The 25,833-nt window shown below is 38.0% G+C and overlaps 2 protein-coding genes across 2 annotated transcripts; one reads left to right on the forward strand and one right to left on the reverse strand.

Moving 5' to 3' along the window:
- Positions 1–2,896: 2,896 nt before the first annotated feature.
- On the reverse strand, positions 2,897–15,884 carry LOC108427052 (trichohyalin-like). Its single transcript, XM_037533340.1, has 9 exons — positions 15,747–15,884; positions 14,132–14,168; positions 12,209–12,532; positions 9,159–9,199; positions 8,869–8,929; positions 6,705–6,884; positions 6,147–6,215; positions 5,983–6,051; positions 2,897–5,901 (listed from the first exon to the last, which is right to left on the reverse strand). Exons 2-9 carry the CDS (start codon positions 14,148–14,150, stop codon positions 4,385–4,387), a joined length of 2,280 nt encoding a protein of 759 aa, XP_037389237.1. The 5' UTR covers positions 14,151–14,168; positions 15,747–15,884; the 3' UTR covers positions 2,897–4,384.
- A 4,027-nt stretch (positions 15,885–19,911) lies between these two features.
- LOC108428897 lies at positions 19,912–25,586 on the forward strand. Its single transcript, XM_017700276.2, has 6 exons — positions 19,912–20,106; positions 21,280–21,369; positions 21,516–21,566; positions 21,727–21,851; positions 23,052–23,147; positions 24,646–25,586. The coding sequence occupies exons 1-6, from the start codon at positions 19,950–19,952 to the stop codon at positions 24,733–24,735; spliced, it is 609 nt and encodes a 202-aa protein (XP_017555765.1). The 5' UTR covers positions 19,912–19,949; the 3' UTR covers positions 24,736–25,586.
- The last annotated feature ends 247 nt before the right edge of the window (positions 25,587–25,833 follow it).

Below are 25,833 nucleotides of genomic sequence, written 5' to 3' on the forward strand. Positions count from 1 at the left end.
GGCTGACATGACATAAACCAGACCAAAACAGAACAACCAACACAGCGTATAACAAAGCAAACAAAGATTCAAACAACCGCCATCAAACAAGGACCAACCAAAACAAAGGCCAAACACAGGGCTTAAAAACACAGGGAAAACGAGGGGCTGGTGGAAAGCAGGTAGAGACAATCAGGAAACAAGGGGGCTAAACCAAAACAAATGCACATGGGCTAAACCAAAACACGAACACATGGACAGGACTGGGAGGGGCCAATCGTGACATTTGGACTAAAATCCTTTTGCTATTAGTGACCCCATAATTTAATTATGTTTATTTCATTAAAAGAAATGATTGAACATCCCATTTTGTTACAAACAAAACAAACGTTACACTGCTAAAAATGACCAAGTACCAAAAAGACACCAAATGTTTTGGTAGTGACAGTCTGAGTGGTTGGGCTAGTTGGGATAGTGTGGTGGTTAAGACCTCTGCCTTCTACACTGTAGATTGGGGTTCAATCCCCACCTGGGCAAACACCCTACACTATACCAATAAGAGTTCTTGGGCAAGACTCCTAACACTACTTTTGGATTTGTGGAAGTAAAAACTTATTAAGATTTTTCAATAAGTTGAGCACTTTTGAAGTTGCCTTATGTTGCAACATGTTTTCTGTAAAAAAAAAATAAATCAAAATAAATCTATACTAAACTATTTTATTTAGAATTTTTAAAATACTTTTACAATCAACTTATATGGTTTGTGGGTTGCACAACTAACATTTTTAAGACTTTTGGAAGCAAAAAGAAATTGATTTTATATGTATGCACTGAAAATTGTTTCACATAAAAGAGGTGCAGTTGAATGGTACAGTCATGTATGTTTTAATCTGTTTTTGAGAAAAGTAATGGACCGAAGAGCTGAAGCAAGAGGGGAGCTTGATTCCTGATGGGGACAGTTTTGGGGGCCTAATGTGTCTTTGCAGGTGCTTTTGTTTTTAAAGAACCCATCTTTCGAGTAAGTATAGTATGTCTGAGTAAACATTCTCTCAAAACCTAAAAGTTTTTGTAAAAATACTGCTTTTACAAAATACAATTTGAACTGAATACAGATACTTTATTTTTGTATTCTGAATACGATACAAGACTTTTATTCTGTTATATTTTTGAAGTGAAAGAAATAAAAACAGCCTCTGCCGCAAGCTATTAAAAAAATGTGCAAATATTAACGCAATTAAATTGATTTATTTAATGGAATCTATTCTTCCATCTACCAATGCATTGTTTCTTGTGCCACTGGCAGCCGCACAACCCCAGAACATAATAGATCCGCCCCCATGCTTAACAGTGGCCAGGTGTGGCTTATTTAAAACAGAAAAGACAAGATATTTAATGTTATATTATGAAGTTGATCTTTGTATTACATTACAAAAAGTTATAGCAGCAATTTCAGAGTAGGAATGCCATTAAGTGTTCAGATAACATTTTCAAAATGGTAATATCATTGTTCATGGATATGAAATGAGCATCCAGGAAGGACAGAATCATTTATGAGTGAGAATAGGATGAGCCTCAGCACTTGCATCAGCAAATAAATAAAACAGCACTGTATTAAAAACTGTAATACTTCTATGAACGATATCACTACTTGGGCTCGGGAACACTTTGAGAAATCATTGCCAGTAAACACTGTTCTTCTGCAAATGCAGGTTAAGACTGTACTATGCATAGTGGAAGCCATGTGTCAATAACATCCAGAAATGCTGGGCTGGAGGTCATCTGAAATGGACTGATGCACACTGGAAATGCATGTCGTGATCTGACGAGTCAACCTTTTGGTTTCTTTGTAGATGTAATGGATATTGTGTTCTCTGGGTCACAGAAGTAAAGGACCACCTAGTGTAACGTATAGAAGCCAGTATGTGTTATGGTGTGGGAGTGTATTAGTGCCCATATGGGTAACATTACAATGCTAAGCATGACTAAGCATGACTCTGTAATATACCATTACATAATATAACAACTATCATGTAATTATCTAACTGGATACCTCAACATGGTATGATTTCCTCTCAATATTTATGGATTAATGTGGTCTTTTCAGTGGTTTTCTCTCTAAGAAAAGCAGTCCAAATCATATAAATAAATATCTACACCCATGCATATGCAGTACTTTTATTTTGTTGTTTTGTTATAAGTGGATCACATGACTGAGGATTTTGCCAGTACCTGGGTTTGCCCAGTTTCCGTGGTGTACCTTAGCAGCACTGCTCTGTGAGCTACGTTATGTGAAAAAGGCTCAGGTAAGATATGTTGTTATGTTGTAATGTTGTAATGTTGTAATGTTAAATCAGTGCTTCTATCCATCTCTTATTCTCACGGTTTGTCACGACAGTGCAGGAAAATTAAACCTGCCCAGTGTTTGAGCATTATGGTACACTACTATAACAACCGGAAGAATTCACAACTTATTTTTCAAAAGAGTCCATTGCTAATTTACAAGATCCCATTGTGCTGGTTGAGGTGTCAGAGTAAGGAAAATACAACACTATGCAAAGCATGTGTCAATTCACTATAAGCAAAGCACTAATAACTGATTTTGTGCCCCCTAAAGTAAAGTGATGAACCATTCACAGTTTATTACTGATTAAAAGTGAACAGAATAGCTAGCAGGGGTCATTCTTTTGCCCCTCCAAGAACAGTGATAAATAATAAGCACAATATGGCTTATATAAAATGTAAGCCCCATCCACTCGGCCCACCAAACACCTCCCTTAAATGGTCCCAAAATAGTGAAACATGAGCTACAACATCACCTAGAGGGTGTAGATAGTTAACCAATCCCATTAGTTCCCACTCAGGTTTGGTAAGAGAATTTGGTGGATTACCAGAGGTGAATTATGAAAAATGATGACTATTTCACACAATATTATTTATTAAAAAAATGTCAAAACTCATAAGATTTACAACACACAGGAGAAGCAGGCCAAAACCAGAATTGACTGTTACAGCATGGTACCTTTAAGGATCAATCTCAATATAACTGGAAAATATGGAAAATCAGCAGTACAACCATAGAATAAAATAAACGATTTACAAGGATTAAGGGCTCAAATCAAAACACTCCGAATCAAGATATAAATCAACTAAATAAATCAGTACATAAAAAAACACTACACTTCAAAAAAGAACCATCAAAGCTTGTTCCTCAGCTAAGTTTACTTAATATGGTAACAGTAAACTACCGCTTTCCACTTCCTACCAGGCCTCCCAGGGTCAGAATTACTACTGAACAAAGAGATATAACACTGGCCCAAAAATAAAGGTTGGCACTCAACTCACTCAATTCTTAAGTCAATAAAAAAACAACTTTAATAAATCTTGCTTCTAAAAGAAACAAAAGGTTCTGACACGTCTGCCTTAACAAGGGCTCCACTCCCCCCTCGTTACTCAGGCTGCCGTCCACTACTGGATACTGCAACCCACTGTAATCAAGAAATGCGTGCTTTAAAACCAGGTAAACAGGCTATACTCTAACTTGATACTGTCACAGTGGAGCACAAAACCAATAAAACAGCAGATACCTGTGTCTGGACGTCTACAATGAGTACTAGCTTCATACACAGGACTGCAGTTACAGGACACTGGTACACGCTGTAGTTAATAAGGGCATGCTGTAAGAACAGCCAAACAGGCTTTACAGTGACTTTATGTTGTAACCATGCTCACAACATAAGTAAACAAACAGCAAATATCTGTATCTGGGCTTCCCCTAAGCAATACCACATGGAAACATTACATCTAATCCAGCACACATATGCATAACTCAACTGTACAATAAAGAAAGATAGAGATATTCACTCAAGACTCTATGTTTGCTTCACATGTAGCAATTTCCACAATTATTGGCACCTTCTGGTGAAGAAAAATAGGCATAATTTCCAGCTGTGGAAACAGTTGAAGAGCATTTTGTTCCATAATGCTATTTCCATTACTGAAAAATTTTAGATGAAACTAATTATTTAAAAGAATAACAGCTGTAAACAGGAAAACCCTCTTTATTTTTCCAAAGGTGGTATATATTTTTCATAATAATGGTGGTATACATTAAGATAATTCACAGTTTTAATTCAAATAAATGCCTATTTTCCGTAAATAAACTAATTAAACACAAGAGTTTATGTTTATGTTGTAACCCAGTGCAACATAGGTCATCATATAAATTGCATGGATAGGGTGAAACCAACTGAGCTTAGAAGGCTCATGTGTCATAATATATGACACATTCATTTGTTCCTGATTAATGACTCATCCTTTTCTGATTAATTGTCCATTAGTAAATGCCTTATTATTGGCAGGTTGTGTACCCTTAATGTAAAGTGTTACCCTTTAGTTCGTTTTATGTTTACTGCATCTCTACAGGTTCATACAGTCGAGAAAAACAACAGCGGAAGATTCGACGTATCCACCCTCTGGATTCCTCCTGGCCATCTGGTCTGTTCTCCCCTTCTACACCTGCTTCTGTCTTCTCAGCCTCACCCCTGTCTTTGTCCCCTTTCCTCTGTCCTTCACTTCGTTTCTCATCACCATCGTCTTGTTCTGCTTCGGACAATCTTCCCACTTCATCTTGAGTTTCCTCTACTCCTCCATCTCCTCCAACTGCTGCTCCACCCTCTCTCTCTTCTTCTCTTCCTGCGTCGGTGCTTTCTCTGCTCCTCAAAGCCTCATAATCTACTTCCAGTTGTCTGTAAGTCTCTGTGAGCTCAGACAGTCTTTGTTTGAGGGTCAACAGCTCTCTGTCCTTTTGCTCCATCTTCACCAGGAATTGTTTCTGCATCTTTGAGATGAGAACCCAGACTGTACGGTGGAGTTCAGGCAGGATGATATTCATGAGGTTCCTCTCTGCCTCAATCCTGGCTTTACCTTCATACATCTCAATGACATCTGCCATCTCCTGTCTGTGTCTCTCCTCCATCTCACTTTTCATTTTGTCCCACTTTTCCTTCAGTTCTCTCAGCTGCTGTTGAATCTCCTCTTTCTGCTGAATCTCTCTCTGCAGCTTCATCCCCAGCTCTCTTTTTATCTCGTCACTTCTCTCCTCTTTTAGTAAACTCTCAAGTTCAGTTATTCGCTGCTCATGTTGCTGGAGTCTCTCCTCAAGCTCCTGGATTTGTTCTGTTATGCTCTTCAAAGCATCATGGATTTCCTGCTCTTGTTTCTCCTTAAATTTTTCTATCTCTCTCTTTTTATTCTCCTCTCTTTCTTTAATAATTCTTTTCTCCATTTCCCTGATCTCATGGTAGATCTCACTGCTGTAAAAAGCCTCTTCATTTCCTGCAACCATCTCCTCTATCTTCTCCAGCAGCTCTGAGATTTGACGACCATCTCCACTCTCCTTAATGCTGAGACAGTGAATCCTGTTCCCACATTTCTCTACAAGTCTCTGGACCTCCTGGTTTCCTGACTGGATAAACTCTTCAATGTTCTTCTCTTGGACTTCATCAGTAACAGTGAAAAGGATCATGGTGTTCCTCCAACATCTCTCCCAAAAAATCTCCTCCATTTTCTCCAGCATGCCTCTCTCCTCTCCTGTAGACTGCTTCACTGGTATGACTAGGAGGAAGGCGTGGGGTCCTGGGGCAGACAGACGGACACAGAGTCCCACGTCCTGTCTCAGCTCCTCCAGAGAGAGTTCAGGACAGAACCAGTCAGGAGTGTCCACCACAGTCACCTGCCTCCCAGCCACCTCCCCCTGTCTGCTCTCACTCTGCTGCCCCACTGTAGACGCTCCAGCCTGGCTGCTCTCCTCTCTGCCCAGGATGGTGTTTCCTGCTGCTCTCTTCCCACATCCAGTCCTCCCCAGCAGCACCAGCCTGAGCTCTGATGCAGGAACTGGAGAGGCTACAATGGCTACAATTTCCACTGGAAAAGAAAAAAAGTTGTAAATCATTCATGTAAATTTCTAAATAGTTCATTCTGTTTATAAATTATACTGTAACTTACTGTTTGGGGGTTGATCTTGACTCCTTCTTTTCTGGCATGAAGTGTCTAGATCTAATGTGTCAATGTTTTCTGAAAAAAATCAAACCTTGAAGCTGGAAAATTACATTGAGTACATTCCATTTACTGGTTTGTTTGTTTGATTGTTTGTTTGTTTGTTTACTCACCAGTAGTCTGTGGATCTTCCAGTTGTTTGAATCTCTCCATTTCAGCCTCTAAAGTACATATCTGTTGATCTAGAATTATACATTATCATATGATTATTACATTATTAAAACGGTTGATGCAAAGATTTATACTAATATATATTTCTTATTTTTATGCCATTATCATACATAGTACTACACTGTCTCTAGGGAAGGGTACATATTCACTGCTTTTAGTTATGCAACGTAATTGTACCATATTCCTTTGTAATCATATATATGTAAAATTGTATTGACCCCATACAACAAGTTTTATCTTTAGCTTTTTATTTTTCTATTTTAAAACATTAGATTATTAAAAGGTGTAAATGCATAATATATTTCACCTTTGGAAACTTAATTTAAGATACACAGTTGGACCTTAAAACCACTGTTGTACCTTTGAGGGGACATTTACCTTATTTGTACCTTGATAAACAAAAATGTACCTGTACACTTTTTCTGACAGTGTGAAGATGTATGAAAACCTCTTGCCTTCATGTATTTTGTAATTTCATATCCCTTACACATGAACTTTACCTCTCTCTGTTAGCGTCTTTTCAATATGTTGCATCTGAGCTTCAGTTTTTTTCTGTTCTTTCAAAGCGTTGTCCCGGTCCATCCAGGCCTCCTTCAGTTGCTGTAGCAGTTTTTCTTTCTCTTGAATTCTTTCCTCATTAATTCTTTTGAAGAGCTCCATCATGTTACTTGCTTTGAACTCTGAAAATATTAGACATAATAAGAAATGTCAGTCAATTAAAACATTGTCTTGTTTCCTTTACTTGGCTACACTAAAGGTTTCTACATGGTTCATTAACTACAATCCATTTCCAAAAAAAGTTAGGAAGTTGTGCAAAATGTAAGTAAAAACAAAATGAAATGATGAGCAAATCATTTACACCCTATATTTCATTGAAAATACATAAGTACAAAGACACCAAATGAAACTGAATTCAACTTATTTTAAAAAGTTGGCACAGGGGCACGTTTACCACTGTGTTTCATCACCACTTTAACAACACTCTATGTGTTTGGGACCAAAACATTCAGCATTAATGGTGCCTTCACAGATGTGCACATCACCCATGGCATGTGCACTAATGCCCCCCTAAACCATCATGGATGCCGGCTTTTGAACTGTGCACTGATAACAAGCTGAGTGGTCTTTAGCTCGGAGGACACAGTGTCCATGATTTCCAAAAAGAATTTCAAATGTTGATTTGTTGGACTACAGGACACTTTTCCACTTCCCCTCAGTCCATTTAAATAAGCTTGGGCCCAGAGAAGGTGTCAGCATTTCTGGATCCTGTTCATATTTGGTTTCTTCTTTGGGTTTTAGAGTCTTTAACTGCATTTGTGGATGCAGTGACAATCACCGACAGTGGTTTTCGGAAGTCCAGTTCAGAAGGTTTATTGAGCCCATGCAGTGTTTTACATCACAGAATCATGCCGGTTTTTAATGCAGTGCCACCAGGCCCAAAGATCACGGCCAGCAAATACTGTTTTTTGGCCTTGTCCCTTGCCAACAGAGGTTTCTCCAGATTCTCTGAATCTTTTAATATTATTTTGTACCGTAAACAATGAAAAGCAAAAGTTCTTTGCTATTTTATGTTGAGAAATGTTATTCTTGCCTGTCTTTCACAGAGTGATGAACTCTTCCTCATCTTTACTGAAAGACTGTCTCTCTGGAATGCTTTTTATACCTAATCATGTTTCTGACCTGTTTCCAATTAACCACCAGGTGTTTGTTTTTTTTTACCATTACACGACTTTGCCAGCCTTTTGTTGCCTCTGTCCCATCTTTTCTCTTGTGTTGCTGGCGTTCAAAATGGGCAAATATTTTTCATAAAATGTTTAACATCTGATATGTTGTCTTTGTACTATTTTCATTTAAATAAAGGGTCTAAATGATTTGCACATCATTGCAGTTTGTTTTTATTTACGTTTTGCACAACATCCCAGCTATTTTGGAAATGGGGTTGTGTATTTTGTGCAGGTTCTTTAAACTCTTATAAGGTTCTTCATAACTGCATGGCTTATTTACAAATATGTTTCTTTAGGAAAGCACATACATCAGAAGTGTTTAGTTTATGGTATAGTTCCTAAAAAAAAGATTAAATGTATATTTGTTTGCACAAGTTTGGGCTCCCGTGATTGTATGATATATTATTGATTTTCTAAGTGAAAATAAATGAACACATCCTCTACAGAGAACACACTTCTGCACAAAACGTGGCCTGGGCAAAAGTAAATACAAAAGTAAAGAAAGTTTTTATGTATTCTTTCTCAAATATGCAGAAAAATGACATATTGAAGTTTGTTATCTGTAGAGCATGCAATGACATTTTCACTTACAAAATAACCCCCAACCCAAAAGAAAGTACATTTGTTGAGGGGTGTTCAGATCTTTTCATTGGTACAGTTATTTACCTTCAAGAGTTTTATTTCTGAATTTTACAGCCAGTTAAATCCAACTGAAATTAATATATTAACCCTTAAATGGTCAGGGCCCACCCACAGGCCCCAAATTTACAGAATAATAGGCCTTATTATGTAAAAAGTCTGAGATTTTAAGACTTTAACCTTCTTACAGTTTCTTATTGCATTGTTTTTTATACTCGTACTATTCTTGTTTCTACTAAAAACGTCATTAGTAACGCAGTTTTGCAGGAAATAAAATCATTCAGTAGACAAAGTGACATACCAGTCAGTAGAACAGATTCTTCCATTTTCATTCTCTCCTCTTCAGTCCAGGCTCCCTCCACCTGTGGACAGGAATCATGGAGACTGATTGTTTCAGATTGAATGTCACTAAAAGAAAAGGGACTTATTTTTCTGATTTAGTTCAAATTCGTCCAGTTTAATCTTGTATCTACGAGTTAATAAACACTAAGTGCTAAAATTCCCCTGAATGGCAGATTCAAAACATTTCAGGCCAGGTCAGAAAACACTGTCATTATGGGGGAAAATACAGTCATTAACTGCATTACTCACCTTCACCAGTTTATGGATCAAGCCGAACTTATCACTGAGCACTGCATAAAAACAAAGGTGAGCATTTGTGAAAAGCAAAACAAATGGAGAACAAATTACTGTTACAATCATATGCAAAATGTTCATCACCCTCCAATCCAATGACATGCTTTGTTGATGTTCTTAGTGAAAATAAATAAACACATTCTATACAGAGAACTCACTTAAATATGACATTTTTTCAGCTATATATATATATATATATATATATATATATATATATATATAGACACACACTGGCCAGGTTTTTATTTTCTCATTATGTTGAATTCAGCAAATAGATGTATTAAAATGTGCAGATGTGTGTTCTCTGTACTTTCTTAGAAAATCAACAAACATAATATGCCCTGGTCAAAGGAATGTAAGTGTACTTCTAATATCTATTCACAGAAAGTGAGATGCTGAGTATGTGGTCACTGTATCTACATAACTACAGTATACACTGATCAGGCATAACATTATGGCAATTATGTCCTTGTTTCTACGCTCTTGTCCATTTTATCAGTTCCTCAGTAGACCACTGAGGAAGGACTAGATGATGACCAACATAAACTGTGCATCAGCAAATGAGCTGTCGTCTCTGACTTTACATCTACAAGGTGGACTGACAAGGTAGGAGTGTCTAATAGAGTGGACAGTGAGTTTAAAAACTCCAGCAGAACTGCTGTGTCTGATCCACTTGTCCCAGCACAACACACACTAACACACCTCCACCACATCACCGCATATGATGTGTTACTTACTTAACTGATGGCTGTAGTAAATGAATGACTGTAGCATGGATCCTCAAGGCCATAAGCTCAAAGCCATTAGCTGAATTTTTCATAAAGATGTACATTAACTGCTCATCTTTAAGTCAAAGACTGTTATAGGCTCCAGTGGCAGCCACAATAAAAGCTAGACTCAGGTCCAGACAAACTAGGAATAAGGCTTCGACTTTGCCTTGAGGGACCTTTAGTCTGCTTGGCTTTCTGAAATCTGATGATGTTGGTGATGCAATGGGTTTCTTACCTTTCTAACCAAAACAATGATTGTGATCATTGTTGTCCTGCATTTCCCACAACTTAAAATGTGTCTCAAACTGTATTTGTTTAGTTTGTTGAATGAACTCTTCCTTCTAAGTACAAGCTCTATTTCATTTACAAGGACATACAACCCTATTTCCAAAAAAGTTGGGATGCTGTGCATAATGTAAATAAAAGCTAAATGCAATGATATGCAAATCATTTAAATTCTGTACTTCATTGACATTGGTACAAAGACAACATATACAATTTTGAAACAGAGCTTTTATGGTTAAATAATATATATATACCCATTTTTTATACACAACAAAAGCCTGATAAAGTTATATAATGCTAAAAAGCCTGGTGGTTGATTGGCAACAGGTCAGTAGCATGGTAGTATTGGGTATAAAAAGAGTGTCCCAGAACTTTTTTATACCCAATCAAAAAAGCTGAGTCTTTCAGAAGTAAAGATGAGGAGCAGTTCACCACTCTGTAAAAGACCGCGTTGCAAGTAATATAAAGAATAATAGAATAATATTTCTCAACGTAAGTAGAAAACACATTTTGCTTTTCATCATCTACAATATGTAATAACATTGAAAATTACAGAGACCAGTATTTGCTGGCCATGATCTTTGGGCCCTTTTAATGCAGCACTGTATTAAAAACAGAGATTATTCTGTAGTGGAGATCACTGCATGAAAAATTTACAAAAACACTGTGAAAATCCCTCGCTGCATCCATTAATGCGTATTAAAACTCTAAAATGCAAAGACGAAACCAAATATAAACAGGATCCAGAAACGCTGCCACCTTCTCTGGGCCTGAGCTTATTTAAAATGGACTGTGGAGAAGTGTCTGGTGGTAATTTGGAAATCATAGACACTGTGGTCTCTGGGCTAAAGACCATCAGCTTGTTATCAGCATACAGTTAAAAAGCCAGTATTCATGATGGTTTAGGGGTGCATTAGTGCACATGGCATGGATGACATGTACATCGTAATGGCACCATTAATGCTGAACGATATATATGTTTTGGCAACATATGCTGGAACCAGACAAAGTCTTTTTCAGGGAAGGCCTTGATTATTTCAGCAAGACGATGCCAAACCACATGTATTACAACAGCATGGCTCTGTATTAAGAGTCTAGGTGCTAAACTGGCCTGCCTGTAGTCCAGACCTGTCACCACTGAAAACATTTGGGGTGATATGAAATGAAAAATACAATAATGGAGACTCCAAACTGATGAGCAGCTGAAATCCTATATCAACCAAAAATTGGAAAACATTTCGCTTTCAAAATCTCAGTTCCCAAACATTTACAGAGAGTTGTTAAAAGAAGAGGTGATGAAATGCAGTGGTAAACATGCACCCATCACGACTTTTATGGAACGTTGTTGTAGGCATCAGATTCTAAATGGGCATATTTAAAAAAAAAAAAAACAATAGAATTTCTCAGTTTCAATATTTGAAATGTTGTCTTTGTACAATTTTTCTTTAAGAATACGGCTTACATGATTTGCATATCATTGCATCCTATTTTTATTTACACTCTGTACAACATCCCCACTTTTTTGTAAATGGGCTTTTGTCAGTTTTTCGTTAATAAACTCATTGAGTGAAGTCAGTTTGGATGCACATATGTTAGAAACCTATAGGCCACTGTTCACCACTGTTTGTTTAGTTCTAACATAACATTGCAAATCCAATAGAGACCCACTAGCTGAAATTAGCCCTACTGTAGCAGTGATGTTTTTTTTTTTTTAAATGGCCTTATATGAAGAAAGTCCTTCTCTTTAGAAAACAAAAATACCCAAGAATCTTCTACTCATCTTAAAAACTGATTAAGTCCATGCAAATCTATAGCGGGTAGCTACTTGTGGGAAGTACGAGCTGCTGGAGTGGTGGCTTCAGAAAAGCGCCATCTGTTGGTGCTTTTAGTCTCTAATATGTGTCATATTCAGTGTGAGTATTGATGCATGTGGAGATCTGAAACACTTACTCTGCATTGCTACTGTTAGCTCTTCTGTTTTAAAGCCACTGGTGACCTGACACAGGTAACATCCTGTATCCTGCTCTTCACACTGTCTCAGCTGTAAAGACACATCTCCTTTTTCTAGCTCCTCCTTGAACAGGCTCACTCTGCCCTCGTAGCCCCTCCCCTCTGTCACCTGCCTGTTCTTATAAAGACATACACAGTTTGTCCCCTTAAACCACCTGATTTCCATGGCAACAGCACTGATTTCAGGGGACAGGTGACAGGGTATTGTGACACTCAGGCCAAGGGACTCTATTTGGTCACAGGGGATCACGAGCGTAAACTCAGCTGTGAGGAAAACACAAAAAAACATACAAACAAATTACCATAGTTTTTCTGTCACAGTTACACTACTAGTAATACTGTACTGTGCCTCTCCGTACATTTCTCTAATCTAAAGACTAATCTAACACCGCCTGATTCAAAGCCTACACTAAAAAATAAAAGCGCCTAGAAGACTCCATAGAAGTCTTCCTAAAGAACTTTTCAGCAGACCGTTTTATAAAAAGCCATTTTTGGAAGTGGAAGTGTGATGCTCTTTGACGTTTACAAAATATACACATAATGTGGTGCTTTTATACCAATTAAAGCAAGGCTGCTCAATCCTGGTCCTGGAGATTTACCACCCTGGAGAGTTCACGTCCATCACACCCAGCTCTAATGTTCAGATGCCCCTGTAGGTCTTCACTAGCTGGGTCAGGTGTATTGGATTAAGGTTGGAACTAAATTCTTCAGGGTGATTGATCTCCAGGAGCAGTGTTGAATAAAGGTTTTTAGAACTTGGTCAGCAGCCATTTGAGAACTTTTATTTTTAAAAGTGTAGGCCTGAAGTTCAGGTTAGTTTTCTATGTGAACAGAAGACCCATAACTGTTTACTGAACCCCTGACACATAACAAAGACATATTCATGCCATAAACATGTCATAACCTGCTAAAACATGGTAAGTCACATGTTAATATTTTTCATGTATATGTGTGCAGTGTAGGGCATGTTGTCACGGTTGGCTCCTCCCACTACTCCATGTGTTTTTTCTGTTTACTTTTTCATCCATGTGCCTTAGTTTTGGTCCAGTCCAGCCCCCTTGTTGTCTGACTCCACCCCATATTGTTACCACCTGGTTTACACCAGACCATCGTTAGTCCTCTTGTATTTAAGCCCTGTGTTTTCCTTAGTCTAGTGCTGGTCTTTATTTGATGTACTGTTTGATCATGTTTGTATGTTTGTTCGGTGTTTCTCACGTCTGCACCCTGATCTGTTCATGTTGGCTCTATGACCCTGGACTGTATCGACCACGACCCTGGATTTGCCCTTAATAAAAGTTGCTTATCTCCGCATATGCCTCGCTCCCCGACCTTACCCATGTCACAAATATGTCATAATAGATTTTGTTATTATGAAAAATTATGATGACCCGATGACCGCTGGGATAGGCTCTGGCACCCCGCACCCCCACCCCCCTCCCCCGCCACGAACCTGAGGGAGAAGTGGCTTAGAAAATGGATGGATGGATGGATGGATGGATGGATGGATGGATGGATGGATGGATGGATGGATGGATGGATGTTTTTTTTTCACACATGCAGAGTAATTTAGAAAATGTATTTGTGTTGTTTTAGTAAGAAAACAATTTCTAAAACATGGGAAAACATCCAGCAGCAGGGGTGCCAGACAAAACCCATGCAGCGTGTTTACTCTATTAATTATTTATGACTTTATTAAGGAAAGACAGTTTTTTTTTATTGGTAATAATCATGGGTATGTCAGTGTTATTCAGCAGGGTTAAAATAAAGTGTTAACAAATTGTCTGATTTGCAGATAACTTTAAGCAGCAAGCAAAAGATATGAAATTTGCATGACATCAGATTTATTATTACAGCTGGACATACCTTTGTTTGTGGTTTCCATTGTTTTACGTTGAAGGTTCTGAGGGGAGAAAGGCAGAGGGAGAGAAAGGATGCAAAAACTATAAGTACATACAGTTTCATTTGACATTAAGCCCAGCATGTCTGTTGTATGGATAATTTCAGTTTGACCTTAGATCTTACATGCAGTAGATCTGGGAAAAGGAGAAGATTCTCTCTTAAAAGTGTGAATGTCTATTGATCTTTAATTTCCATTGTATCCAGTGCAGACCCACTGCTCTGTGATGCTTCCAGTGTTGTGTTATTTAACTAGATTTCATCATGGTCTGCGAAACATCCGTGCTTACATCACATGGAAACTCTCCAATCCACTGAAGAGGAACGCCCACCAAAAATAGTCCATATACAATTTTAGAAAAGGTCAACTGTCTAAATTCAGGCACTGCCCACTCTATTCTTACACAATGCACTATGTACTTTTCTCTCTAGAGTCTGGAATTTTGTAGTGTAGCATCATCTTAGCCTGGACACTAAACACATAGTGTGCAGTATATCACAACAATGACTTCGAGGTCGGCAGTTAGCTTATGGAAGCAAGCTAAAGTTAGCTATAACATGCCTAGTTACCGTTATACCATTTTAAAATCCTTCATGCTGTGCCCATAACATTTGGCTTTAATGCAAAGACCATGCAGATGAAAACAGCTGTAGGCTAACTCATGAAATTTACAGCATAATACAAAATTTATTGGCTAAATTAATTTTTATGATCAACAAATTAACTAAAAAGACTAAGAAGGCAGAAAAGGTGATTTAAGTCAACATTAAAGGGATTAAAAGAGCTCCTGATTGAGAAATCTGTCAAAATAGGTCAATCTGTAGTAAACTGATTGATAAGGAAGATATTTATTCATATTTATTGGAATTTCAGGAGATGGAATTTTATTGCTCTTTAACCTATGAACTATTGATACTCCTCCACAGTGCTTACACAGTGGGCATCAAAACTACCACCATGGTTAGCTGCGATGCTGATGCCACTGCAAAAGCTAGATATGGCAATATTTTCTTTTCTTACTTTCCTGATGGTATTAGTCCATTTACAAAAAGACTAACTGAGAACAACAAAGTTAAGTATGCACTTGGTAATGATGTGCGATTCCTACATACAGTCATATGTAAATGTTCGGGCACCCCTGGGTAAATTATTCATTTGAGAGGGGTGTGTTCAAACTTTTATTGTATTTACTTTATGACTGTATATGCAAATTATTCACTTTGGTCCTTCAGCTGTAAGCAAATTTCAGATATTCAGTCACCTTCACTGATTCATGTGCAGTTTACATTCAAAGCTGAGCCACTCCCATTTTATTTCGGCATCTTGATCGGTGTGGCCTGTTGCCCCGCCATTATGGTGCCTCCAGAATTTGGCATAAAAAACATATCTTGGTAATTCTGGAGAGCACTATAAACAGGAGTTGATTTAAAACATAAAAGATAAAAAAACTTCAAACATCTCAAAACATAAAAGCTGGAGGCTTTTACAAAGTTAATGCAATGACACAGAAAACACATTTCTCTTGCTTCGTTTAAGGCTGCAAGCGAAGTCTTTGTCGATGGGTGGTGCTGAAACACCTACCTCTTCACTTCTACACTTCTGATGTCCTCAGAACTTCAGATGAGATACTGGTGTCAGTTTCCACCTTCCTTTTCTTTTCACTACTCTTGCTGCAAATAATGCAAAGAAAATGACATGTTTTCTACACTCCTCTGCACCCACAGTGCTGCAGGAAGTAACCTCAACACTTTTACTTTCACCGGATGCTTTTGAACATCTTGCTCAGGGCAGCACAGGTGCTAGTTCTTCCCCCCACCTTCATTCTTCAGAGTGGTACATCATGCAAAACCAAAAGGGTAATTATTTGATTGTAAGAGACAATATTGCTAAAGCTGTAGGTTCAATAAACTAAAAAGTGTAATGTTTGAGAGTGCAGAGTGTTGTGAGCTGCGTCGTTAGACAGTACATTTTAGAGTTGTATCAATTAACGAAGACCAGAAATCTTATTAATTATGCCAACAGAAACTGAGTAAACGTCCTCATTCCTCCAACTGAGCTCCTGCTGTAGAAGGCCTAATTTATGGGAGCTGCGGCACCCCCTTGTGTTCACACACTTGAATGACATGTAAATCTGTGCTTTGCTCGACTTGCACCGAACAGCAAAGCAGTTTTGCAAAGGTCCAAATCAGTGGACCCTGTAAAGCTTTGGTTGCTCACGTTTGAACATCTGATCATCACGTGTTAGCTACACAGCACTTAGTGGTTCCAGGAGAAAGCCACTTCTGCCACTGGCTACTAAACTTCTGAATCTCTGTCCTTCCATTGTACCAAAACTCTTCCCGGTGTACTAAATTTGAAGGTTCACAACTGTATAATAAATGAATCGTGTGCTGCCAGAAAAAAAGAGTTCTGTGTAAAATTTTGGACTTTTTTCTGTGAGTGATTAAATGTACATTGTAACTGAACCATTCACAATGATCAGAAATCATGGGACATAGTAACATCAGAACAATCTCTTCCGTCTTAACAAAAAGGGCCCTAAATAGCCCAAAATGACTTGCAACAATAGCAGAACCCTTTATGTTGCTGTAGAACCATTTTAAAGGTCCTCTGAAATCTGGGTACATTTCCAGTCTGGTGGTCAATATATCATTATAATATCCAACGTTTTTATCTATGAAACAAAAAAGGGGGGACAGTTCCAGCCTATGTGCACACAGTGCGAGGAGACAGAGCAAGGCACTGCTGCCAGAGGAGCTGCTGACTGATATTGATGTTAACATTACTCTGAGCCGCATGCATGGGAAGAAATTACAGTAGTCCTGTAATGTACTGAAAGTTTATCAAATAACAACAACATATGTTTGTGAATACTTGTTTCCCCTCACTGTACATCAGCCTATAGGGCCCAGTAACAAAATCAGCCCGTTTAATTGTAAGTGAAAATGCTGAATACATTGACACAGTTACAATGTAAAAATAAATTATGGTTGTTTTGATGCATAAAACCAACATGTTCAGTGGACCTTAGGGAGAAATTAAAATACAATGTATTACAAAACACTATGTGATGTATAAAACGTAGCATAGGGCTATTTTAGAAATGTGTAGCAAAAGTTTCCACGCTCACATCACACGTTCAGTTCGCATCAGTCTTACATTATTAGTTATTAATTGCACTGGTTTCTTGGCTAAAGAACTATTTGAACTTCCTCAATGCTTTAAATTTGAACTTAGTGTTTAGAGTTTACTCCAGATCAAACAAGGTTACTTCTACCCTCATGAGAAAACAGTTAGATTCGGTGCTTATTAGAGGTTGTGGGACAAAAACAGAAGAAGGACGAAGTGTGGTATCTACATGTGGTTAGTGTTTTGCTAACCAAAAGAGTTTTGACATACTGTGTTCCACAGGTCCCTCAGGTTCAGCAATTGACTACAGCTAAAGTTTCAAATTGAAACACTGGCGTACTGATCAAAAACTAAAGGCTTGAAGCAATAGCAGATTAAAATAGTTGCAAAGTCCACCAATCCATGAATCAATTTAATTAATATCATAGCAAGTGCAGGCAAGGAAAGCAAAAGAGTGTTTTTAGCTACTCTCACAGTTAGCCATGTTTTTCTCTTGAACCTCCCTGGATTGAAGGAACAGTGTTTGTCCTTTCCAGACTGAGTGATGTTGAAATCCTCAGGCTGGTGTGGTCACAAATGTTTAGTCATTAAAATCTCATTACTTGACTCATTATATTGCTTTGCTATTATGAGTGTCTACCACAACTCATGAGGAATGATGGCTAGCTGTGTAGCAACACCCATACTGCAAACAACATTACTAAATATCTGGATGTATGTACATTTATTATGCTTTATTGCCTGCTGTCAGCATGGGGCCATCCATCCATCCATCCATCCATTTTCTAAGCCACTTCTCCGTCAGGGTCGCGGGGGGATGCTGGAGCCTATCCCAGCAGTCTTCGGGCAGAAGGCAGGATACACCCTGGACAGGTCGCCAGTCCATCGCAGGGCAGACAGACACAGACAGTCAATCACACACTCACACCTAGGGGCAATTTAGCATGTCCAATTGGTCTGACTGCATGTCTTTGGACTGTGGGAGGAAACCGAAGAACCCGGAGGAAACCCAAGCAGACACGGGGAGAACATGCAAACTCCACGCAGAGAGGACCCTGGCCGCCCGGCCGGGGAATCGAACCCAGGCCCTCCTTGCTGAGAGGCGACAGCGCTACCCACCACGCAACATGCGCAGAGTGTTTTTAACCGTTCACTGGGTTAGATGAACGGGCCCCATCCTCACCAAACGTAGACGGCTAGGAGAAAAAGCTTGGCTACTGGCATTTACATAACAGGTACAGGAAGATTCAGATTCAGATTCTTCTATTGTCATATGTATCTTTTTATTGTCATCTCCATGAGAACATTTTTCTGTTTTTCTATTGCAAAATTGATTTAGTTGTATAACTTTAGATATTTTTATTTTTAACCTGTAAATGTACACCAATAATAAGATGAAAGGGCCATTTTGCGCTTTTACCTCACTGCAAATTCATTTGTAGACATTTCTTTCTCATAGCGCAAAACACTGGGAGTTTACTGCAATGAAGCACCTATTCCAATTTGCCAAGACACATTTATTTGTTTTTGATGAAAGAAAAATTGTGAAACAGGCCATGCACTCTACATTATTCTTCATTTGATGAAGAAAAAAAATAAGAACAAGTTTTCTGTAATATTATGAGCAAATCATCAGGTAAAAACTCTCAAAGCACTATCAAAGAGCAAGTAATGATCTGACAGTTTTCTATTCTAAACAGTTGCTAAAAGCACATGTTAGAAATCTTTGACTAAAGTTTCTTTATTATTCCTGTGCTATGGCTTCTGTGGTTTATGTGTGCTCGAGGCAGAAACATGTATGTAGGTAAGAGGTTACACTCAAAATCATACAACTCTCAAACCACCTGGGTGCCCTGAAATAAAATCAAACCAGGCTTCCAAATGCACTCAGTACAGAATGTGAGTTCAGCTCAACCCACCAGTCAATAATGAGCATGTGTTTTAAATCAGAAAATAAAATAATTACCTAATTTCCTCAGATTTCTGGTGTGTAGATGTGTTTTTGTTTTTCAAAATAATGTTAGAATTACCACATACTTTATTGGCAAGCAATAGGCCATTTGTAAGGTATTATTCTAACTTACTAAGTGAAAAAATTGAGACATGGAGTTATTTTGACAAAGTGTTGGTAAGCAGCGTCTTCCTTTGTAAACCTGTCCCTATGTAAGTAAATGTGAAATGGATACATGTACTGAAATTTTATCAAATAACAACACGTTCTGAATACTCGTTTCCGTAATTACCTGTTTCTGTATGTGATGTATCAAATGTAGCATTATTTTATTTTACGGCTCTTTTAGAAATAGTAGTATGTAGTAAAAGTTTCCACACTCTCATCACACATTTAGTTTGCATTAGTCTTACATTATTAGTTATTAGTGCACTGGTTTCTTGGCTAGAGAACAGTTTGAACTTCCTCAGTACTTCAAATTTGAATTTAGTGTTTAGAGTTTACACAAGAAACATGGTTATTTATAACCTCATGAGAAGAGGTTGTGGGACAAAAACAGAAGAAGGACGAAGTGTGGTATCTACATGTGGTTAGTGTTCATGCTAACCAAAAGAGTTTTGATGTACTGTGTGTGATGTTGCTCCATCGCTGTGAGTGTAGCTTTATACAGCATTTGGCATAGAGGGTCTGTGTTGATTTGGACTATGGAGATGGAGCAGCGGTGTTTTAATATATATGATGATAGCCATGGCGATAGAAGAGAAAGCCAAACAGACAGAACTGAGAACATCTATCAGTGTCTGCAGTATCCTCCAACTGCACCACGTACCCAACCTAATGAAACTGAGCCATCTACTTCAGGTAAGGAAAGGCTGGTTGACCTCGGTATGAATATATGAATGAAGGCTGTGACCTGATGCTGCTAGAATACAGAACAGACTGCAAATCAAACGTTCTGTAGACTTCTGTGTTCTCATCCTGCTGCTTTGCGGTCTTAGCTGATAACTGCTCACATAAAGAGATCACACATCAACAAAACAGGCATACAAATATACATATATCCAAGCAATTGTGGTTTCTTTAGTTGCGATGCTGTAAAGGTGTAGGAACAAACTCTTCGGTGACACTCGTCTCTTGCATATAAAGATGTTTATTAGCATTGAGAGGTCGAAGTCACAGACAAGCCTTCGCGAACCAAGCTTGGAGAGAAAAGCCAATTGTTTCTCTGACACGTCCGTTTACAACTCCAGGTTTTCTACCGGTGTGGCCATCTGGTTTCTGTCCTCAATTGTGATATATGGATCTTCTTTAGCCAATTTTGGTATAAACATACGTTATTGTCCAGAGTAGCCCCAGTCTAATATATAGCATTGTTTACATTCAGGGGGGCCCCATCCTGTGCAGCTGCCTCTTGAATAAGCTCCACCATATTTCAGTCAGAGGCCCACAGGATAAACTCAACCAGAATCTACACAGTCTAATAATCAATATGATAGAAAATAATGTTACGACTATAGAATTAATACGGTCAAATTCACCACACAATACATATTAAATATGCATAATAAATATACAATATATATAAAAATACAGGAAATGTATATTTTTTAAATGATTCAATGATACAGAGAAAACGTGACAACTGTGCAAGAGCTGGTAGACCACCAAAACTGTCACCTTCAGATCAACAGCACTTAAAGCTGTCATCTTTGAAAGAGGAGAAGATCAAGCTCCACTCTTGCTTCAGATCTGAAGAATCCATAGGTGTTTCTGTCCATCCTTCCAGCGTGAGAAGACAACCCAACACTATGAATCGGAAAGGATGTGTAACATTCAAGAAGAACTTCCTGAGAAAAGAAGAACATTTGTAAATCAAGTAAAGAACCTGCTGGTGTTCTCAGAACAATGGACTGTCCAACCAATGCTCAGATCTTACTGGGATCAACTTGTAAGATTGAACTTTGAAGTTGTGGAAAAAGAAAAATTATATATATATTTTTAAATTAAGTTTAATTGTCTCAATTTGATCTACAGATAAATGTGGAGGGAAGAAGATGATACTCCCACTTCTCATTATCATCATTTTCTTACTAACCGCCATCCTTTTCATTGCTACGATGCATTGTGAGTTTCGCCCACGCAAACATGATGAATAAACAAATGTTTTCATAGTTGAACTCTTTGTCTATGTTTCATCAATATGGTGTTCCATTTCGTGCCTAAGCTCTGGTTACCATAATAAAAGGAGCATTTTTTTTCTTTTTCTCCAGACTACCACTTTATACAAACCAGATTGGGAAACAGCCAGAACACAAACAAAGGTAAACTCCCAATTTATTCTGAAAATATTCTGATTAAACATATTATATAGCACATAAGTGACAGCTAAACTTTATAACAGATGAAACATCTTAAATATAATCACACATTCTACGTTGAGATAAAACTAATTTACACCTGGAATTTATTGTGATGTTTCAGAACTGTGGATTCTTCATGCCAACATGTTCTACTTGTTTTGGAGCAACCATGGTGACTGTGACACTGCTGAGAGATTCTGCGCCAAGAGAAACGCCAGCCTTGCAGCTGCAGCTGAATATAACCTGGTACAAACACAGATGTGCCTTTGTAGAATCAACAGGGCTAAATGAATTCATAAAGCATGTAAACAAATAACTAAGATGTCACTGAATTTAAGCATTTCACTACTGTAACATACGGTAGAACAAACTTTAACTGTTTTACTAAACTGTTAAACTGTTTTAGTGCTTCCAGACACAGATAATTTCCCAGTCCCAGTTCCATCTCAAGTGTGAATGCAAGACCAAGTCATGTCAGGTCTAGATTCCCACTTTAACGTGGTCCCTGTGGTTTAAAGTATTTAAAGCATTATTTTTTTATTGTTTTATTTATACTCGGTTAATATTTTAGCTCAGTTCAATCATTCTGCAAGCAGTTAAACTCACTGTTAGAAATGCATGTTAGAAACTAATGACACTTTAACATTCATGCACAAACCTTTTGCTCAAATATGTTTTTCTGGAACTCCATGACCAGAGAGGATTTGGGTGAGTTTGCATGGAATGCAAGAAGATGTGTTACATTGAAAAATCAAATCATATTCCTATGGGGCAGTCGTGGGCTGGAGGTTAGGGATCCAGCCTTGTGAGCGGACGGTCGCCGGTTCGATCCCCAGAGCCAACAGCACATGACTGAGATGTCCTTGAGCAAGACACCTAACCCCCAACTGCTCCCCAGGTGCTGCGGATTGGGCTGCCCACTGCTCTGGGCAAGTGTGCTTGTTGCCCCCTAGTGTGTGCTCACTAGAGTATATGTGGTGTTTCACTTCACAGATGGGTTAAATGCGGAGGTGAAATTTCCCCATTGTGGGACTAATAAGGGTCTATTAAGTTAAATTTTTTAAAACAATCACGTAATGATAAATATTTTACAATTTGACAAAATTGAAGATTTGCACCTTCCAGGTTATCATTTTTGCTGTGTTCTTCTGTATAAGTATATAAAGTCCCAAAGACGTAGGACTTTTGTTGTTGTCTAATCTAGCAATGCAGTATAAAACCACCAAGCTGTGCTTTGGCAAATAGCCTCTGTGATTTGTTCGTAAACGTGTTTAGTAGCAACATTGAAATACTGAAATGTATTTATTTTTCAAACTGCCATTTAGTTCTTTCTGAAGTTAACCTTAGTGGGGGGGTGAGGCAGTCTGTTGTTCCATTTTACATTTTACAGTTTCTGCAAATAACCTGTCTCAGTACTGACATAGCTGTGGTTTTGTGTGTGTGCAGGCCTGGCTGCAGTCACAGGCCAAAGGAAAGCGCCTCCTAGTGAGGACAGAAACCTCCAACGGCTCTGGAGACTCTGCATTTGTCCACACACATACGGTATTCAGCATGGCATTAATATACAGTATCATTTTTTTCTTTTATTCTTCTGCATTTTGCACTGTTAACACCACTGAACAATACTATTGAACCTTAGCAACATTTAAGAGTGACTGTTTCAGCCTGGCTCATTACTTTGCTCAGTAACTGTCGTAACAGTATACATAACGTAACAGTATACATAACGCTTTATAAATGCAATTTTAAGGCATTATATGACATACAAAATACCTTATAATGCTATAAACTTGTATAATTGTTTATAAGTAGTTATAGTTACATGCATAACACTTTATAGAACAAACATGTGACATATTTCGCAAGGCGGTATAATATCTGTTCATAGAAACACTTACAATGTTCTGTAAGGTATTAGGTATGGTAATTAATTTCCCTTAACATTAAAATGTTTAAAAAAGACTCATTTCACTTAAAGCTGGGCATAAAACTAATATTGCATTACAACATTGGTTTCTGTTATGAAACCTGGCTTAATGAAGTCACATATTTTTGCTTTATAAAGTGTAGTGCATGTCATTTTAACTGAAGAGATGTTATACGAGGAATCATTGTAAGATGTTAGCTATGCTATATAACCCTTCATAAATGCATTTATCGTGCATTATGAATACAAGATTCAAAGTGTTAGCCAAAAGTTGTATCCTCCACATTTAATAATAATATCCAGTCGTTTAATAGGATGTCATTAATTAGTGATACTGATGTCTATTAAAATGATCAGAAGCACAAAACACTGAAGGTAAACAGTTTCCATCAGGGAGAACCGAGTGGCTCTGAAATCACTTTTACACACAAGCAAAGTTTCAGTTTAAGATTAATTTGCAACTTAGTTCCAAGTTTAAGTTGAATAAAAACTTGCTTTAAAAACATTCACACGTGAGTTCCTTTACTGTATTGATCTGGAGGTCACTGCTCATAAACATAAACTAGCCAAATCTAATTTACTATAAAATGAAATGGTGTTTGTAAAAATTCTGAAAAAAGCCCCGTCAGTCACGACTGCATGTGTGGACATATTTCTATATTGTGGTCTGTTTACACAAAGTTAGGTTAGTTCATCATTCATGTTGAATAGACTCTCCCAAAATTTCATGCTGCTGCACTGATGTTGAACAGTGTGCTGCACTGGGTCGGTATGACCAACAGGTGAAAACAAGCTCCAAATAAAGTGCGCGCTGTGCCCTGATTGGTGTTCTCGCTTCTTTTGTTTTGACTTATGTTTTTGAGCACAAATAAACCAAAACCTTTTTCACATAAAAGACTGGAGTAAAACAATTGAGATATTTGATTTTTAAATGTAGCGGACTGAAAGCAAAAAGTCACCCAAACCGGAAAAACTTCAGTAAAGTACAGATACACGAAAAAACTACTTAAGTACAGTAACGAATTACATTTACTTAGTTACTGTCCACCAGTGCCTAGAGAACCAGTACATCCCCAAGGACATCTTTCTCACTGCGATTCTGATCCTTCCCAGGATGAAGATGATTTTGATTGCGACTTCCTCGATGGGACATCTGATAAGAACCAGGTGGAGGGATGGGTGTGTGAGAAAGAAGCAACATGAAGCAAAAGGGAAACCATTCCAAACAGCTTTGTGTTGCACAGTGCTCTTTGAAAATTCTGAGTTATTCTTCCGGCGTGTTTTCTTGTTTGCTTGCTTATTTGTTTTTGTACTTGCTGCTCAGGGTCACCTCCTTGCCCCCATCTCAGTTGGGTTTAAAAACATCTCATAATGTTACTTTCTATTTAAACAATTGGGAAATGAGAAACTACAGCAGGGGTGCCCAAATCTGCTTGTGGAGGGCCAGTGTCCAGCACAGTCTGGTTTGTTAGGTGTGAGAGGAAAAACGACCAAACTGTGGCCCACTAGAACCAGAGCTGTGCACCCCTGAACTACAGGATGCGTTTACCATAAATTGGCAACCATTCGTGCTAATTTTCTTGAGGTCAATAAGGCCAGGTGATTATTTATTTTTGCCCTTATATAATAAGAATCTGTGCATTTGCCCTTTAATTAGTTTTACCTGTCTTGTACCTGTATACCATTTACAACATAGGTATACTTTGTAGGTTTACAGTTACTGATTGTAGTCACTGAGTGGGTATACCAGTTTCAGCACATAGTAGCACATGGTAGTGTCTGACGGTGGTTCGAGCTATGGGGTACAGTGGTGGGGCTCTGTATACCCAAGGCACCTCGTGTAGATACAGTTTAATCATTTTGGTTAACACACTGCCAGTTTTAAGACCCTCAAATATGCCAATGTGCCATGGATCCTTTCCAACGATGTGTGGCATTTTATTCGCAGAAACAGATCAGTAATTACTACAAAGCACACGACTGTGGCAGAACAGAAGTGGTGTACAAAATAAACTAGAAAATCAGTGAACATTGTCATGTTGTGCTTTGAAAAGTATGGTTAAGTATAAAATATAAAAACATAGATTTGGATATTTTTGATAAAATTGTATTTGAAAAACTTTTTACATTTTTGACAAAAATGTATTTGATAAATTTTGGAATCTTTGTCCAAAATTTGAATTTGGTTGCATCCTACATGTTCACAGAGAGAATAAACAGTCCATCTTTAAGCATGGTTCCTTTGGGGTCCTTTAGAGCCTATCCCTTACTAGCTCTACTATCAAAAACATGACTGCCAAA

Source organism: Pygocentrus nattereri, chromosome 23, assembly GCF_015220715.1.
Source record: "Pygocentrus nattereri isolate fPygNat1 chromosome 23, fPygNat1.pri, whole genome shotgun sequence".
In the NCBI taxonomy this organism is placed as follows: Eukaryota; Metazoa; Chordata; class Actinopteri; order Characiformes; family Serrasalmidae; genus Pygocentrus; species Pygocentrus nattereri.